This window comes from Falco naumanni, chromosome 14, assembly GCF_017639655.2.
Source record: "Falco naumanni isolate bFalNau1 chromosome 14, bFalNau1.pat, whole genome shotgun sequence".
Classification (NCBI taxonomy): Eukaryota; Metazoa; Chordata; class Aves; order Falconiformes; family Falconidae; genus Falco; species Falco naumanni.
In genome coordinates this window covers 2,816,753-2,833,666 of record NC_054067.1, presented here as the reverse complement: position 1 = coordinate 2,833,666, position 16,914 = coordinate 2,816,753, and the positions used below count along the sequence as shown (strand labels likewise).

The 16,914-nt window shown below is 54.0% G+C and overlaps 1 protein-coding gene across 1 annotated transcript in view; it reads right to left on the bottom strand.

The window, feature by feature from the left end:
* The window catches only part of SLC16A2 (solute carrier family 16 member 2), a 36,060-nt gene that overhangs the window by 7,205 nt on the left and 11,941 nt on the right, over positions 1-16,914 (bottom strand). Inside the window, exon 2 of the mRNA XM_040614409.1 lies at positions 1,888-2,032. Coding sequence (XP_040470343.1) covers positions 1,888-2,032 — 145 coding nt within the window. The remainder of the gene's footprint in view (positions 1-1,887; positions 2,033-16,914) is intronic.

Below are 16,914 nucleotides of genomic sequence, written 5' to 3'. Positions count from 1 at the left end.
AGCAAACCACTTTTGGAGAATCGGGTGCGTGTAGCCCAGCCGGCACTGGGGGGGGTCACCTCCAGCTGCAGCTGGGGGAGTTGGCAAAGGGGACAAAAAAACAAGGCTTCTCCATTGTTCTGGGCGAGCAGGAGCCGCTAGCTCCAAATTTCGGGATTGGTCTTCTCCATCCAGATGGAGCAGTGCCAAAATCCCGCAGCCCCGCTGCTGCTCTTCCTCCGGCTCCAGCTCGGCTGTGCCGCAGGCAGCGTCCCTCGCTGCGGTCCAGCTGCGGAGGGGCTCTGTGCTCCCTTAAAGGCAGCCAAAGGAATGTGAACCCAGAGCGAGAAGGCAGCGAACGGGGATTTCAGCTCTGAAGCTCTCCTGGATAAAATATTCTTCTCTGCCTGTGCTGTTTGATTTTTTTTTTTTAAATTTTTTTTTTGAGCCCAACATAACAAGCCACTGGCAGCGATGTGGTCCCCAGAGTTCTTTTCTTTTGCACAAACACTTTAGAAAAGGGGGGGTGGGGGGAAGTCCAAGCCTTGCTGATTAGAAGGAAAGCAAGATTACATGGGAAGCGCCTGCGAGCTCACTGCCAGGAGCCTGGGCATACTTTCCCTCAGGACCAACTGTACTTTCTCCGATAACTATTATCTTTTGAAATACAAAGGGGTGGCATCTGTGGAGGAAGGAGCAGAGGGTGGTTCCTTCCACACCACTGCCTGTGCCGCAGACCAAGACGGCTTTAGCATCCCAAGTGCCCTAACTGCAATCTGCCCTAGTCCCTGGGGCTTTGCCAGGTGGTTCAGAAGCTGTGACCCCCTCCCTGCGTAACAGGGGGGGTCCTGCAGCTGGGGACTCGGGGACCCATCACACAGCACATATCCACAGGGAATCAAGGCTGGGGCAAGCATGAGGCTCTCGCTGATGGAGGTCAAAGGCAGCTGGCATCCCATTGCCCTGCGCAGGCAGGGTGGGCCGGGAGAAGCACAGCGCAAGCAAGTTGCCCTCCGGGAAACTGTGTACTTGGCTTTAAAAATCCCACTTCTTGAAGCATTTTAATTAAAACAATATTGATTTGAACTGAAATCCAACCCAAAGCTATGTTTTTATTCAGAAAAACTGGGGTAAATGATGCTTTGGAGTGTGTCTCCATATTGCCTTCGACACTCCACCTAACAAGTGCCGCATAAAGGACCACAGAGGTGACCTCTTTCTGTTCCCACAAAGATTTTTTGGGTTGGAAAGACTCTCATATCGAATCGGGTACACCTGTCATCCAAATACACATCGGCAAGCTTCTCCCAGCAGAAATTCATTGGCACAGGATCAGCTGTGGAAAACGAGGAGTAGCAATTGCCCCGCATGCTGCAAACACCCGAGCCGGCACGGGAAGAGCACAAACTGCTCCAAACCCCATCCGCATCCCTCTCCCCAGCTGCCCTGCATGGAAACTCCCTCTTGCTAGGTGTAACCCACCAAATATTATTTTAACATTAATTTACTTTCAGTACCAAATATGAAATTAGTTGCAAAGATCTGTTTTGTCCACAAGCATCTCTTTGGAGCTGCCTGCAAGGAGCGTGCCAACTTCTTGCTGCCTGTTTTAAAGATCAAATGAAGGACCTGAGGGCTGAAATCTCATAAAATAAAGTCCCTCACTCAGGTAAAATTCACTCTCTTGTTATGTAAGGACAAAAGAACAACTTGGTTCAACTTGGAGTGAAACAGGCTGAGCACACACGGGCTGCACGTGGGCTGTAGGGATGCCAGGAGATCTCTCCTCGGGATGGAAACCACCTGCTGTGCCCCAAAAGGCAGCAGCAATGTGTAGGGAGGGGGGTTGCAGGGAAAGTGAGGAAGAGGAGCTCGCTGAAGGGCTGGATGGCCTCTCTGCAGCCTTACTTGGTGAAGGAGCTGGAGAGAAGTCCAATGAAGGCGATGGCAGCTCCCGAGGCTGCCGTGGTCCTGCAGCCGATCCGGTCGGTGAAGATGCTGACGATGGGAGAGCAGAAAAAAATCATGCCCATGGCCAAGGAGCCGACCCATGCTAGGGAGAGAGAGAAGAAAGGCGACGGTCAGGGTGGGACATCAAACAGGGGCCAGGAAGGGAACAGTCAGGGACCAGCCCCAGCTTTGAAGGCAGTCTCGGCAGAGAGGCAGCCCCATCACACCCTTAATTAACAGCACAGCTCATAAGTAACACAGTTACCACCCATGCTGCCTGCCGGCGTCACGGATGGAGTGCGACCTGCAGCGTCTCGCTGTTGGCCCGTGTGACAGCGGCACAGCCAGGTTTTCCCTTCATTCCCCTCCGCTGGCTTCACACGTGTGCTAGGGAAGCCGCCCAGCTTTCAACGCTTTTTTCCAACGGCCCTTGCTCTGCATGTAATGATGCCTCCACTGATGCCCCATCCACAGGGGACATCTCCACAGCCAAAAGCCTCCCGAGCTCCCCAGAGCCCTCTGCTCCCTGGCTTTGGCTATGAAGAGTTTCCTAATGTCACTTAGAGCTCTGCGTTTCCAGGTACCCCACTCACCCGTCACTGCTGCCCCCCGCCCAGAGCCAGGGCTGCCTCACCTCCCACTTGTCCCACATTCAGCGGGATTTCCCCTTGCAGCTGAGCTGATGGGAGACACGCGGGTTGGGCCAGGTTAGATTATCCCCCAGGCCCTGCCAGGAGATGCACAAGAAGGACCGTGATCTCATGTTTCCTCCCAACCCACCTCTGGAGAAAACCACGGTCTGTCTGTCCGTCAGTCTTTTTTCAGAAAATTTTATTATTCACAGATTATTTCACCCTGTCATCTTCTCCCTGCCCTCTACCTTCTCTCTTTAATGGTTTCTGTGCCTGGTTTTGGGAGGAAAGGCAGGCTTTCAAGAAAAGCAATGTGGTAAGGAAAAAAAATCTCAGTCTAACAGCTCTGAGGAGAAGCAAGAGGTCCCTCGGAGGGGCACGAGGCAGGGCAGGATGGATGGACAGACAAGGGGCCTCCAGCCCTACCCAGCACCCAAGCCGAGGGATCTCGTGGAGCATCTTCCAGCTCCAGGCACTGGCTCTAGGCTAGCAAGCATGATCTGCCCCACACAGACCCCAGGACATGTGCTTGGTTTTTTTATTCCTTTCTTAGGGTTGTTGGGATTTTTTTTGCACCCAAACCAAGTGCTCTGCAAACCCTTTTAGCACAGCCCCGCACAAAAACAACCTAAACTTCAAGAGCCATGAGATCTTCAGAAAATAGCCAGGTCCCTATTAAAAGCAAATCCTGGCTATATAACAGCCTCTCCAACCTCTGGCTTTCAAAATGGACCACACAAAGAAGCCCTCACTAGCTTGGGAAGAACTGACCCTTCCAAATTAATTATAAGTTTGCAAGGACCCAATTTACTCCAAAGTCTTCCTTAATAAATGCAGAGTGGAGCAAGAAAAAGAAAAGCAAGGGCTGCGCGGGAACGTCGTGGGACTCGCCAGGCTCTTGTCTCAACACCAGGCGAAATGCACAAGGGAGAGGGAGAGGACCCCCCTCTCCGGCTGATTTTCTTGGTTATAAACACAAGGCACAGTGTAATGAAAGTCCTTCTAATGGGATTAGGTGGCACAGCTCCAAAGAGCCGTCCAAAACAACTCCAAGAGGGGGTGAAGGGTGGGAGCAAAGCCAAGATGGGAAAGGCTCGTTAAATTGGATAATATACTTCCAGAAATGTTCCTTCTACTCCAGCCAAGGCAGTAAAACGTTAGATGGTCCCGTCATGTTTGAAGTTTGTTATTTTTGGAAATTACTTTAAGAAACGCGGAAATAAAAGCATAAAGCAAAGTATTAAATTTAAAGGGCCAGATTCGGATCTTAATAACCCGGAGATTTACATGCAAATAAGCAGTATCAATCTCTGGCCCCACAAATGCACACTCACCTGCAGAGATCAAAGCAAACCCAGGGCGAAAGGCTCAGCAATGGGCGCTTAAAAGCTCCTCCAGCTTTGGGTTTGTAAAAAGGAGATATCACTCAATTAAGATCGGTAAACACACACACACACACACACACACACAAAAAAAAAAAAAAAAAGTCCCGTGGCAAATTGCTCTACCTTAGAGAAAGGGCTTACCACAAGCAATGAATAAAAATAGGCTTGGGGAAGAACATCAAGTTAAAATTAGTAAGAACAATAGCCTCACTTCCAGAGCGGGGTTTTGTCTTCCCAGCGCTTCCCAGCGAAGCCCTGGGAAGCCGGGAGGGCTGGGCGAGCTCCAGCGCTGGAAGGAAACCTCGGCAAAATCTGGGGGCAGGAGCAAGCCGCCCCAGCCCCGGCTCCGGCCCCGCTGTGATCCACAGGGACACAGCCCCCCGCCAGCTGGTGACTCGCTTTGTCCCCGCCGTGTTGTCCCAGCGTGACGGCAGCTATCGCCGTCCACCTGAGTCAGGGCAAGGCTGGGGGGCAGCCGCGGCAGAAAACCACGAGTTGGGGAAAAAATGGGGCTCAGGTGAAGTGTAGCCCCAAACCCACCACTCTGGACACGGAGCCAGAGTGCCTGGAACCGCCCCAGGGGATGAAGGGTTTGTTTTTGGCAATCTGTGTAATGCAGTATTGAAGCTTCTCCTGGACTTTCCTTGATATGAAGGGCAGAGGCAGCCATTCCCCCCGTGGAAACCAGTCAGGGCTGAACCAGCTTGAGTCAGGGCTTCCCTTCGGCAGCTCCTCCGATGCTGGAGAAGTTGTGACTTGATTTAAAGCCCACAGGAAAAAAAAAAAAAAAAAAAAGAAAGAAAGAAAGAAAAAAAAGGGGAATCTTTGCTTCTGATTTCCATGGGGTTTGGATGAGATGGTTAATTCCTAGCCCGGCCACACCTTGCAACCCCATGTGGCTGATAACCTGGGCGAGATACTGAAGCACACAAAGACAAGCCCCCACAAGAGGCACGAAGCCTTATCAGCGGTGAGTGCGATCAAGCAGATCCTAAAAGAAACGATGGAGCGAATCCAGCTGAGGATGGGGTTGGAAGGAGCTCAAGAGCTGCGCAGAACTTGGACAGGAGTCGGGTTAAGACTTGATCGAGTCTCGAGGTGCCGTGAGTCCAACCACCCCCCGGGAGCGCCCACTGAAGGGGGCGGGTTTGGAGCTGCCTGACTGGGTGCCATGGGGCGGCCAGGCTGGTGACAGCCAAGAGACATCCCCCCCGCAAGGGGTGCCTATGCAGAAACACCACACGCTTCAGAAATCACTTTTACAGTTAAAAAAAAAAAAAAAAAAAAAAGGGCATTTAAAGTACTCTCCTTTTGCAAGGGGGAGTGAAGATGACTTCTGAGCTGGGGGCTGGCTATATTAGAGGTGGCTCAACACGTGCTGTCCCTCCCCGATAGCCGCCTCTCCGCTGACCCTGCTCGGCACTACGAGTTACACCAAAGCCAGCCACATCCATGCCACCCTGCTCCCACCCACAGCCCCTCCTGAGGGCAATAAAGCAGCAGCTGGAGTGCCATGACCCCCCAGGTGCACACCCCCTACTCCTCTCTGCTTTCTCCGGCAGCACCATAGGGGGCTGGGGGACAGCAGCAGCCCCAGCTGCCCCCTGAGCCCAGGCCACCTGCAGCCCTGGCTTCCTCCAGAGCTGATGGGACCTTCCTGGTGGTCCTGGAGATGCTCTGGGGTATGGGAAGAGCCCAGCATGGGGCTGGTGCCCCTTGGCTGGAGCACAGAGGTTGACCGAGGAGGGCATCCCACCAGCAGCCCTCCCACAGCATGATCACCCAGGGTAAAGCTCTGCAGATAGCTCCTTCCCACCTTGACTTAACCAAGATCACCAAACTGTTGGCTTGTGGCAGAGCCAAAGCAATCTGGCCTCAACACGGACAGGGGAATGCCATGGCTGAAGACCTCCAAGGGTAACAGTGGTGCAGGAGATGTGGGTAACATGGCCAAGCCAAGCCTTCCTCCCCAGCACCACTCATTCTGGGCTCAAGACAGAGTAAAAACCGAGGAGGTGACCCATTTGCTCACCAGCCAAGCATCATCAAGCTGTGCCCACAGTGGAGCAGCTCTGGGACTGCGTGTGCCTTGGCCACCAGGTCCTCCTCCTACCAGTGAGTGACAGTGCTGCTGGGGACCCTGTGGCAGAGGAAGACTGGCACATGTGGGTCAGGACCTCAACAGGGCTGGCGATGCCGAGGGGCCAGGGAGGGCTGTGAGCACCATGGCCACGTGTTCATGGCAGCAAGAGGTGGGCAGGGACCCCGGGGTTGGTCCAGGTGGGTCCCATGCACCAGACACCAGGTCAGCTTTCTTTTGAGCAAGGCCATCCCAAAAGGATGAAAAGCTCCTTCCTTGACGATATCTTCCTGAGCAGAAAAAGATTTCTGAGAGCAGAGCAAGGTGGGCGCAGGAAGGTGAGAAACAACAACACGGGAAAACATCACTGCTCCGAGACGCAGATCCAAACCCCCGTGGTATTTAGCTCATTGTTCCAAAAAACATCATTAAAAAACCCGTACTGCGTCGCACTTGTGGCCAAGCCTATTTGTTCCTTTAAAAATTAATCTCCAGGGAGAAAGAAGGAAGGGACGTCGCTCTCAGCTGTGCTTCCCCGCTGACCCAAATACCCTGGACTGGAGGGATCAAGGGCCAGGAGGTGACCTCAGATCCGCCGCTGGAGGAAGTGTCTTCCCTCGCTTCCCGCGGCTTCTCCTGCTCGCACCGCGCGGCTGGGACCGGGTGGCCGCTGGAGGGGACGGGGACATGCTGCAGAGGGTCACCTGCCCCAGGCACTCAGCACCGCTCAGAAAGATGGGGCAGCCAAAGGTGATCCACCTCCCGCTCCCCAGCTGCACCACTCCTCCAAGAAATAAGTGATTTCTGGACTCGTGTTTTTGGGTGTCAGGGAAGCCCCACTAGCATGGCAAACCTTGTCACACGTCTTCCAAGCCCTTCCCAGCACCCCCCGACTCCCTTTTCGGGTGGCCTGGGAGCCCAAGGAACCTGGTGGCCCTGCCCACGCAGACACTGTGGGGAAGCGGACGGCTGCAGCCCCCGCCCCGCGGAGCTAATGTGTGCCGCCCACGGCACATCTGCAGCGAAAATGAAGCAGCTGTTTTATCTTCAGCTCTTACAAAGCTATTTGCGTCATCCTCTTGCTCGCTCAAAGTAAAGCCTGAAACACCCCCAACGGCTTGGCCCCATGTGCTCAACACCCCCTGCAGACCGAGCCCATGCCGAGGAGGGTTGGTCAAGGCTTCAATAAAAGCAGACACAAAGTCACATCTGAGGAGGCCACCACGATGCACGGCAGGAAAGGAAATAAAGCTAAAGAGCAGCAAAGCGAAGCTGAGGAGCAGCAAAGCGAAGCTGGGGAGAAGCCAGGCTCCTCTGGATGAGAGGTGGTGGTGGGGCGGTGCGGTGGCAGCCACCGTGCATCACGTGCAGCTAAAAGCCAGATAAACTCATTAATTGTATAGCAAGTCCTGCTTGGTACCATACCCTAAAGCTTCAGAACAAAGTCCTCCTTTATCAGGTTTGACTGACGTCTCCCCCCTCCCTTTTTTTGAAAACAATTCCACAACAGCCTGAAAATTGGAATAAATGGAATTATTCAAGGCCAGGTCTGACTTAAGACCCTTTCAGTGCCCCGTTCTTGGCAGTATTAGGATGGACTAAGGAAAAATGTGAATGTCGTAGGAGAAGTGGCAGCTACTGTCGTCACAGCATGGTCCCATGACCATGGATAACGCAACAGCTTCTCAGTGACCAGACCCAGCAAGCATCCATCCAGTCTGTGCCTTAAAGGACTTTTAAAAAATCAGTTTTTAACTGGTTCAGGAGCACAGCAGGCTGGGAATGTATTTCGCTTTTTAAAAAAACACCACATCTCTCCTGATCGGACTTCTCTGCCTTCCCTCGCTCTCAAGGACGCAGGGGACTTTTAAGAGATGATGCCCAGGCCACCTCCTGTAACCACTAAGTGACAGATACCAGCTTATGTGAGAGAAAAGTCCCAATATTAGCTGCCCTGCGGCCACATTAAGTAGAGATGGAGACAAATCTGTGGTTTTACTTGGCAAGCAGCAGGCACAAGAGTGTTTGCCTGAGGTTCATGCGCGGAACATCTCAGAGAAACTCAGCCTCAGACGCATTTTGCATCGTTTCATTCCAAAACCATAAAATCCGACCCTGGTTAGAGCAAAATGGCGTTCAAGCTCGTGTCTGAGCCGCAGCACGTCCTCCCCATCCACAGCCCAGTTCCCGCTCGGCCTCTGAGGCTCCAGAGCAGGTCCAGAAATGCAAATTCTTGTGAAACCCATCCAAAAGCAACAAGGCAGCATGTGCTCTGCAGCTGAAACCCACCATGTGCCCAGCCTGGAGTTTTCTTCCCAGAGCTCCCCTCAGCAGGCTGGGAAGGTTTTTCTTCTCTGCGTCGCCTTCTGACATACAATTTTTGCGAGATGATTCACCTACCGCACACTAAAGTTACTCAACAAATAGGAGCTACAATTGCAACAACTTCATCCCAACATGGGCGCCCATCCACCACGTCCCATCCAAGTGTCTTTCCATGATCTACATCCTTCAGGAGGCTGGGGACCTTGTCACCCCAATCCCTCCTGAGGCTGGCTGACTCCAAGTGATGCTGGATCAGACCAAGCCTGCCCATGTCCCAGCTCCCTGGGTGAGAAGCCCAGGGCTGCACGCCCTCAGGGAAGCTCTTGGGGTTCAACTGTTATTGGCTAAAACCAGTGCCCTCAAGCAGCTCCTGCCCAAATGAACTGGCGGAGTCTCTTTAGTACTGGGGGGAAAAAAAGCACATCCCGGCGCCAAGCATCCCCCCCTTCCATCACACTGTCAACCTCACCAGCCCCTGGCTGTGTTTTAATCCACCAATTCTATGAAAAACAGAAAAGTTCCATTTTAATTGGTGAAAATTCCCTCCTCCCACCTGCGGAGCGCCAATCTGTAATTAGCCTTTCATGTAAAATGATGTTTATTCCTGACGGAGTTTATCTTGGCACAAACACGCGCTCAGAAATGTGCACACATTTGAAGACTCAAACCCTGCATTTAATTCTCTATCTGCTTGTTAATCCTCATTGTTCCCAAGCCCCTTTTCAAAACACACCCACAGGGAGAAGAAAGTATTTTTATACATATATATATATAAAAAAGCCACCTTCCAGCATCAGGAAGACCAGCAGCGAGCGCAGCACTGCAGGCACCAGCCTGGGGTCCAGCTGCCCCACAGCTCCCAGCACTCACTCAAACGTGCGATGCCAAACCCAGGCCTTCCTCCTGATTTTTTCCATGTTTCCTTTAATATATTTTTTCTCCCTACCTGTGATGCCCCTTGGATGTCACCTCTGCAATGCAGCGTGACACCCGAAGGACAGGAGTGCCCATGATTATCTGGCAGCTTGGCAGCGGGAGGGTGGGGGAAACACACTGGGGAAACCACCAGCAGTCTCCAGTCCCATTTTGGAGACCCTGCCCTCGGCGAGGCAAGCAGATGGGGGCCAGACCCCAAGTGTCTGGCCTTATTTTCCTGGGCTTATTTTGGAGCAATTTGGGATTTACACACTCCTGGCGTGCAATGGCCACATCTCCTAGCATAGCAGCTCAGGGCTGGACCAGCATCTCCCAGGGATGTCCCAGCTGGGACTGGGTGACCAAAGCTGACCAGGTTTTTCCCCAGTCCAGCCCCAACAGCAGCACAGTGCCCCTCATCGGAGTGAGTGGTGAGAGCGAGGGCTCCCGAGCGGCTGCTCCAGGTTGCCCCTCTCTGGGTGACCACATTGCTTCCAAGAGGGCAACAAACACAGTATCTACCTTACAAAGTGAAAGGGAGAGCAAAAGGTCAAGGTCTGGGTGAGGGTCAGGGTCAGGGTCAAGGTCAGGATCAGGATTAGGGGTTGGGTCTAGGTCAGTGTTAGGATTTGGGTGAGGCTCAGGGTTATGGTGAGGGTCAGGGGGCCTGGCTCTCCCCAGCCCAGTGCGCCCTGGAAGGTTGGGGGTTCCATGTGCTGGCTCCTCACCCTGCGTTCTTGAGGAAACAGTTCCCATTGCCAAAGCCAGGTGGGTCCTGGAGCCAACAGCAATGATTAACTCCAGTGGGACCGTGTGGGTCAGCCATGATCCCAGCCACTGGCTGCTGCACGTCTGAAATTTTAAGCCTTTGAAAAAAAACATGACCTGACCAAACTTCACTGGGCTTTGGCTATAATTAACCTCCTCCAGTCACTTGTACAAGCTTGGGAACAGCTCAGCACTCACACCTTGCCATGGCCATCCTCCTCTCCTCAACAGGGCAGTGAGGCCACCCTTCCCCTGCCCTCAGCCCAAAAATGTGTCATCTCCTCCAAATCCCCACCACAACCACTTCCGGTAACTGGTAGACTCATACTGGTAACCAGTTCCTGCAGCCCATAGACAACTGGGAGGACAGTGCATCTGGGAGACAGGGGTTGTGGAGGTTCAGGAATTCACCCCACTGCTTTATCTTCCTTTGGACACCACCAGCCCCAAGAGACCGCTCCACAAGACATGTTCGACCACCCAAGGCAAAAACATGTTTGCAAACAGGGCAGGGAGGATGCAAGTGGGTGGGCACCTGCAAGGGCATGACCAAAGTGAGGGGCAGCCTGCCAGCCCTTCCAAGCCTGCTACTGGTGCCAGGGCTGGGCGGGCTGCACTGGGGCACAGGGCCAGCCAGCACCAGCCACCACTTCCCAGCCTGGGACCCAGATAAGTGCTGCCACTTTTGGGGGGACCCCTGAAACCCCAAAAGGGCAGGAGGGCAACTCTGGGGGCACCTCACCCCCTGCCCCACGCTTACCTGGGTTCCAGCACCCTGCCAGCCATCCCATGCACGTGGCTGTTACGGCATTTCCCCGGCTCAAGGCAGCTCGGCTGGCTCTGTGGTACCCTGCCGGGATGCAGAGCTCATGGCTCCTGGCCAGCGCGTGGCACAGCAGACAGCAAAGCAGCGCCGCAGCACGCAGGCTGGGCTGAGGGGACAATGCCAACAGGGCCCTTTATGCCAAGGTCAGTGGTTCATCTCCCGGCCAGGCACGGCATCCGCGTGCATCCCTACGGGTGCCTACACCCAGCGCAAACCCTGCTGGCATCGCATCTCCATCTACCTGGTGACATTATACCCAAGACATGGCTGCAGGTCCCCAGAAACTCCCAACTCCCAGGTGAAAGCACCTGAGGCATCCCAACCCCTTGATGCCTCAGAGAGAAGGTGGGACAGCCCTCAGCCCTTGACAGAAGGCAGGTTGGGTACCGCTCCCCAAACGCGGCTGGTGGCCCAGGACTGCTCCATCCCTTGTGAAATCACCGGGCACCGTCTGTCTCCTCTCCCCCCCGCCAGCAAACCCCGCCTGGGCTGTGTTTGGGAACCCTCCGCCTTCTGCGGGGAGGCTGGGGTGAGAAAGGATGCTTTTTTCCAAGCTGTAAGAGACAGAAAAGCTTCCCTCTTTGCCAAATTTCTCCTGAGCCATCTTCTGTTTCCCATTAATGGCAAGAAGAAACCCTCCGGCCCGGGTCCATGCTCCTCCCTCCGCAAATCCCACAGGCACTTGTCAACATCCCAGTAAAAAGAGAAGAATTAAACCCACCCAACCTGGCTGGCTGTGACACAGGGACCCACAGAGCGAGGACTGGCGGTGGGTGGAAAACAACCCCCCTGCTCTGCTCTTACATCTCCCCCCCAGAAACTTTTCAACTCCAGTTGCTGGCAGGAGCCAGGCTGATCCCAGCTGAATTCCTTCCACTTACCAGCAAATAAATAGCAGTTAAATGGAAGGAGAGAGAAAAACACCCTTTTTTCAAGAGAAAACAAAGAGGCTGGGAAAAATAAAAGGGGGCAAAATGTTGGGCTGGTCACAGGCTCATGGAGATTTCTCCACCCCACCCCAAGTTGGGTGCTTGACAGCCTTCCGTTCCAGTTAATTAAGGGATACTCCAGCGAAAAACACTTCCAGCCCTTTACCAGCCCTGACCATTAAGGGGAGAACCACAGCGTGCCTGAGACCAAACCCGGGAACCCTGGCCACAGTGTCTCACCTGGCCCAGGCACTTAAACCACCACACTTCAGACAAATAGGTGCCATTGCAGAGCATCTATGGTCTCCTCCCAGCCTTGGCAGACTTCTGCTCAGCCTTTTCTCCAAACTCTCCGGTGATGGGCATCCCCGACCCTCCCCTAGACCAGAGCTGATCTTCTTGCACTCCAGGGACTTCTCCCAGCCAACACCTTCCTTGCTGCAAAATTCCAAAGCATCACTTTGCAACCTGTCCCTCGCTGGACAGAGGGAATAGCTTTATGACCTTTTTTTGCAACTTTTCAGGGAGCTGAAGGCAGTGATGCACCTTCCCACCTCTAGCAGGAATGACCCCAGCCCAGGCTTCAGCACTGCACATCATCCCCCCACCTCCCCGCCACATCTCCCAGGCGGCCCAACACTTTCCCAGTGTGTGGTGCTCAGTGCAGACACCTTCCCACATCCCCCTTGGGGACTGATTAATAATTAATTGTCCCTTCCCCTCCTCTCCAGTGCAATACAGTGCCTGGCTCTTGTCACATTGCACCCCAAGCCTGTATAGGCAGCTCCCCAAAACACCCAGCTCAGGGGAGCCCTGCGGGGAGGGACGGCTCCTGCCACCCCCAGTGGCTGCATCACCCCAGCCCCATGTTGGGGTGTCCTCACCACCGCCCACAGCCACCCGCTATCTTGTGAACCCTGAAGGCTGTTTGATGCTTTGGAAAGCAGCGGGGAGCAGAGCTGTGCCCTGGCTGGGCGCATGTGCTGTGGGGAGCAGGGCAGGGACCTGCCAGCAGCCTTCCTCTGGGGGGATGGGAGTGGGGATGGGGATGGCGTGGGAAGAGTCAAATCTCCCAAGCACCCATTGGCCAAGGCTGGGGCACCCCGAGGATGAGTGAGGTTGGAAGAAAGCATCCCCCATGTTTCTCCCAGTGGCAGCCACATGCACCACTGGCACTGCTGGCTCTGCCCCGCCATGGTGCTGCATGGCAGCATCCTCCCTCCAGCCACCCCCCAGCCTCTAACCACCCCCCAGAACCCCCCAGGCTCCAGGGGATAAAAATGCTGTGGCAACCTCAGCCTGAGCCCCCCTGGGGCAAGCACCCCAAAAGGCAGAGCGCTGGGGAGGTAGCGATGCCTCCCCTCTGGCACCCGAGCAGAGCCGCCCACCCAAATATTACCAAAATATTTCAGTTATGTTACCTATTTGCTTACACCCAACAAGGCCCCAGTTTCCCTGAAGACACAAGTCCGCCCAATACCAGACTCTGCACGGGGCTAGAAGTATGAAAGGGAAAATCTAGGCGGCAGCAGCGGCTGCGGGTGCTTTCCGAAGGGAGGCCCCTCTCCAGGCTGTGCCAGTCAACAATGAAGTTGTTTTGCCTCGAGCTCTGTTCACAAAGGAGATAACACCTCCCTGCTATGGCCTCTTCACCTGGGCTCTCCCACTACACCGCCCCGAAGCTCAGCCCCAGCCCCAACCCCCCCATCAGTGCAAGGGACAGCACAAGGTGATGACTGACCACAGTGGGGGATCCACTGGGGAGTCTCCTCTGTTGAGCACATATCTTCAAAAATCAAAATAAACAAAGAAAAGCTGTTTGGAAGCAGGTTGAGCAGAGCTCTCGAGCGGGCACGCAGCCACGGCAGCATCTCGGGCTGCCCCAGCCACATCTAGGTGGCCAGAGGGCTCCATGATGGAAGAGCTGGGCTCTTCTCCTGGTGGCCATCAGGCAATTACTTCTTCCTCCAGTGCCAGAGAGTTTCCCCTGGGATACTGACACCTTGGGATAGTGCTCCTGAAGCCTACCGGTGGGGGAAAAAAAGTCCCAAAAGGACACAAGACTTGCGTATCGTCATTAAACCAAACATTCAGAGGCCACAAGAGGGGTAAAATATCCATGTGATTTCAATCTCTTGGAGCTTCCTTACCTTAAAGCACACATTTCAGAACAACTGGATATCTCGGGAAAATAGACTATGCTGTAATTAAGCAAATCCGATAGCTAAAGGAAACTAAAGAACAGTGCTATTCTATTTTATTTAATCCCCACCCCCCCCAAACAAGAAACAGGTTATACCCCTTTGCCAATGGGCTGTTACTTTTGGCTGACCTGCTCTCATTTGAAAGTTTTTCAGACACTGGGTGGCTTTGGCAGCTGCCCCGCGGTGCGGGAAGGGCCAGCCCTGCCCTTTGATGCTCCAGGCGGGAGGAGAAAAGCCACGGAGGAGGCATCGGGGTTTCCTGCGCAGGTTGGTACCCAGCCCCGCATCTCCCATCAGCATCCCAGCCCCCAGCCCTCCAGCTCCTGCCAATACACCTTGAATGGGGATCCATAATACACATACACACACATACATACCTACATGTGCATATATATACACGCCTGTGTGCATCTGTGTATACACACACATATACATATATATTAAAAAAGCAACCCCTGAGGGCTTTAGCCCACACGAGGGCTGCGGGCAGAGCCACACCGAGCCTTCCTCACAGCCGCGCAATGTTTAACGAGGCCGAGGGGAACTGGGGACAGCCCGTACCATACAAAGTGCCTCGGCAGCAAAGTGTTTTGAAGCCCAGTAAAACATTAATATGCTTCCCCGGACAAATGCCTTCCTTTTTGCTGCATCAAGGGCTTTGCAATCAGAATAAATAACAGGGCAGGTTAATGATGGTTTCTATCGGTTACAGGGTAAGTTTGGGTTCTCCTGCAATTCAGATCTAAAAGCCATACATCCTGCCCCCGTGGCCAGGGAGCCTCCTCTTCCTCTCCATGGAAATACTGCATTTTGGGATAGGGGCAGGAATCAAAATTACTGTTTCCACAGGTGCCAGGTGTGGGATTTCTGTAGGTAACACGCTGCAGTCCCCAGGCTGTTTTCAGGCGTCTGAGCTCATTTCTCCCATGAAATCCATCCTTGCCCAGGGGCAAAGGGAAAAGCAGGGGCCAAGCAGTTCCAGTGGCATAGAGCTGAAGCTGCCCAGGATTTGGGGGTAAGGAGGGATGTGAGGGACCACAGACAGCCCTGGGATGCAAAGCCCCGAGCACAGTGTGGATCTAACCCCACCACTTGCCCCAGCACCAGACCGTGGAAGTCTGCTGGAGGACACCAGCCATCAGCTGCTCTGTGACAGCACTGGGGATGGTCCCTTTGCCGAAGCACCATCAGATTGCTCAATCTCTGCAATGACCCCAACACGGGGCTCTCCCTTCCAAAGCCTGGCTTGGCTGCAACGAGCTGGTACACGCACATGGCAGTGGCAAAGTGGCTGGGCAGAGCGGGGCAGAGGTGTCGAGTGCCACCACGGGGCCAAGTGTCTGTGCCATGGGCCAGCAATGACGGGAAGAGCGGTGACACTGGGGTAAATCTGCACCATGGGGCTGAGCAGAGGCAGGCTGCAGCTCGCTGCTGCCTGCACATCCCTTCCCCAGGCCCCTGCCCTGGGCAGGAAGGGTTCCCAAATCCCAACTGCTACAGCCAAAGTCACAGCAAGATGTCAAGCCCTTTCTGTTGGCCAAGGACCAACTCTGAGCTGTGGCTGCCTTGGAACTGGAACGGTAAATGCAGCCGAGCTGTGCTCCCCAGCTGCAGCTCAGCAGCAATCACAGGCACCCTGAAGCCAATATTTCCCCCCAGAAAAAGATCTGTGCTGTGGCACTGGCCAAGGAGAGATGCACTAGGACAGCAGAAGGCACGGGATGCAGATCCCTGTTGGCATGCACGACTAGGTTCGACCTGGCCATGAAGCTTCAGTGTGTCGAGGAACCGGGAGGGGCACAGAGGTGTAAGGGAATGGGGTGATGAAGAAGCCAGACCCCCGTCAGCTGGGGTTTGGGGTCTCCCACACTGCTGCCAGTCCTGCCGGGCACTGAGGCAGTGGCTGTGGGCTGGGGATCACGCGGCATTTGCAGAGCCAGGGAGAGGCTTGCTTCTGTCTCCATTGCTAATGAGACTAATACCAGCTGCTTCTCGCTTAACCAGTCTGACCATCGGGCTGAGCCAAAACTGATTCATTCATAAGAAAATGGAAAAGGAGATTGACTCGTCACCAGCCCTGACTAATGGGGAAACCAGCCAACAACCTGCTGCTTGCACACCAGCCCCGGCATCCTGCTTTGTCTGCTCTTCATCATCCTCCCGAATTCAAATGCTCAGACAAAGCCTGAGCTTTGCCCCGGCACAGCTGTGTGATAAAAGAAAGAGCTATCTGCTGCAAAAAGTGTCGGCGTGTGGCCAGGGGGCCAACATCACCCAGCAATGCCTGATATTTTGCAACAGCTAATTCCTGCTTTGGAAGCAGGAGAAACATTAAAACCCTCAAAGACGTTGCTTTTTGTGCTGCTCTGCCTGGCATCATCCTCCCAACAGCTTTTTGGTTTGGTGTTATTTTCCTCCATGCCTCTTTACCCTGCAATAAAAGTCTAAGCAATCGCCTTCACTGGGCAGAAAAACTCTCCGCCACCCTGCTGTAAAAAATGCTTTCTGCTTTTTTTCTGTGGCCTGTTTTGCTTGATGAGGCTAGTGGGGCACAAATGGGGTCTGGGGGGACTGAAAACGGGGTGACTGGGAAACCTGGGCTCAGAGGGATGCTGCCCCAAGGGAGGGAAACAGGCTCTGAAATCCAGAGAAATCTTATCTCGGCGTGTAGCTTGGGATGGGCGAGCGAGGGTTAACAGCCAGTAGCAGAGGTCAAATCAGGACCTGAAGTACCTCCACTCCGGGCTGTTTGGTTCAGGCTTTGGTTGATGAACTGAAGCAGGGCAGAGTTTAACAGCTTAAAAAAAAAATAATAAAAAAATTGCCGTGATTTCTTAGCTTTGGGCAACATATTTGATTTTACATGGATCTCCCCTAACAAAGGCCCTCTCCCAAAATGAAGATTGCAAGGGCCAGGCTCT